At 33.6% G+C, this 836-nt stretch overlaps 1 protein-coding gene across 1 annotated transcript; it reads left to right on the top strand.

Moving 5' to 3' along the window:
• Window positions 1-115: 115 nt before the first annotated feature.
• On the top strand, window positions 116-757 carry Tsp_15222 (conserved hypothetical protein; the record flags this gene model as incomplete). The annotated part of the gene is made up of 2 exons (XM_003370845.1): window positions 116-206; window positions 515-757. Coding segments are annotated over 2 exons (334 nt in total), but the record flags the coding sequence as incomplete, so codon positions are not given.
• Between the last annotated feature and the right edge of the window lie 79 nt (window positions 758-836).

Raw genomic sequence — 836 nt, 5'->3', positions numbered from 1 at the left:
TTGCAAATGTGATTGATGAGCTCAGATGATCAAAGTATTGGGACCTGAAAATCGGTCAACATACACTCATGCTATTATCAAGTGGTATTTGTTACAATTTGTAATTATGTATCAGTGGATTTTTATTCTTTTTTTCTTTTATTGCCAAATTGGAATTCGAAGGTGACAACAGTGGTGAACTTGAAGAGGAATGCAAATCAGCAGTGGTAAGTGGATATTTTTTGTTGAATTGCAAATATTTAATTTATTGATCAGTTGTCAAAGAATAATTGATCTTCTGTGCCTTTGCATTGTGAACAGATGGAAAAGCAGGTGAGAAACTAAATAGTAAAGGTAATTTATTGAATGTACATGAATGCTTTGGAATGAAAGAAAGAAACAAGAACAACTTTAGAAATGAAAGACAATGGGAAATTAGTGGACTGAAAATTCAGATTTGAACATTTCGTGATTCACTTAATGAAAGTGAATCTGGTAAATTAGTTGTCGTTTGAATTTTATAATTGAAATTCAGTTCAGTCATTCACTGTATTTAGCTCGTGATGAAATGGCCGCTGAGTATGACGAATTGTTGCGACAAGTTGAGCATTTTCAAATGATGAATTTCTTAGATAATGCAATTCAGCTATGTGTGTGGCTGTGTGCGTGTAGATTTAGGAGAATTCGGATGATGCTGAAAAAATGCGTAGGCTTCTTGACGAAGTTGACGTACTGTGGAGTCACGTCGCTGAAGCCGATGCAGTTGGAGATTATGTAGTTACTTTGGAAAAAATCTCGGTAAATATGGTTGATTGAATGATTGGATTTTTGAAATGTTATTTTTGCTTTAAATATTA

This window comes from Trichinella spiralis, assembly GCF_000181795.1.
Source record: "Trichinella spiralis strain ISS 195 chromosome Unknown Scfld447, whole genome shotgun sequence".
Lineage (NCBI taxonomy): Eukaryota > Metazoa > Nematoda > Enoplea > Trichinellida > Trichinellidae > Trichinella > Trichinella spiralis.
The sequence above is the reverse complement of the archived record's forward strand: the minus strand, read 5'-3'. Positions and strand labels throughout refer to the sequence as shown.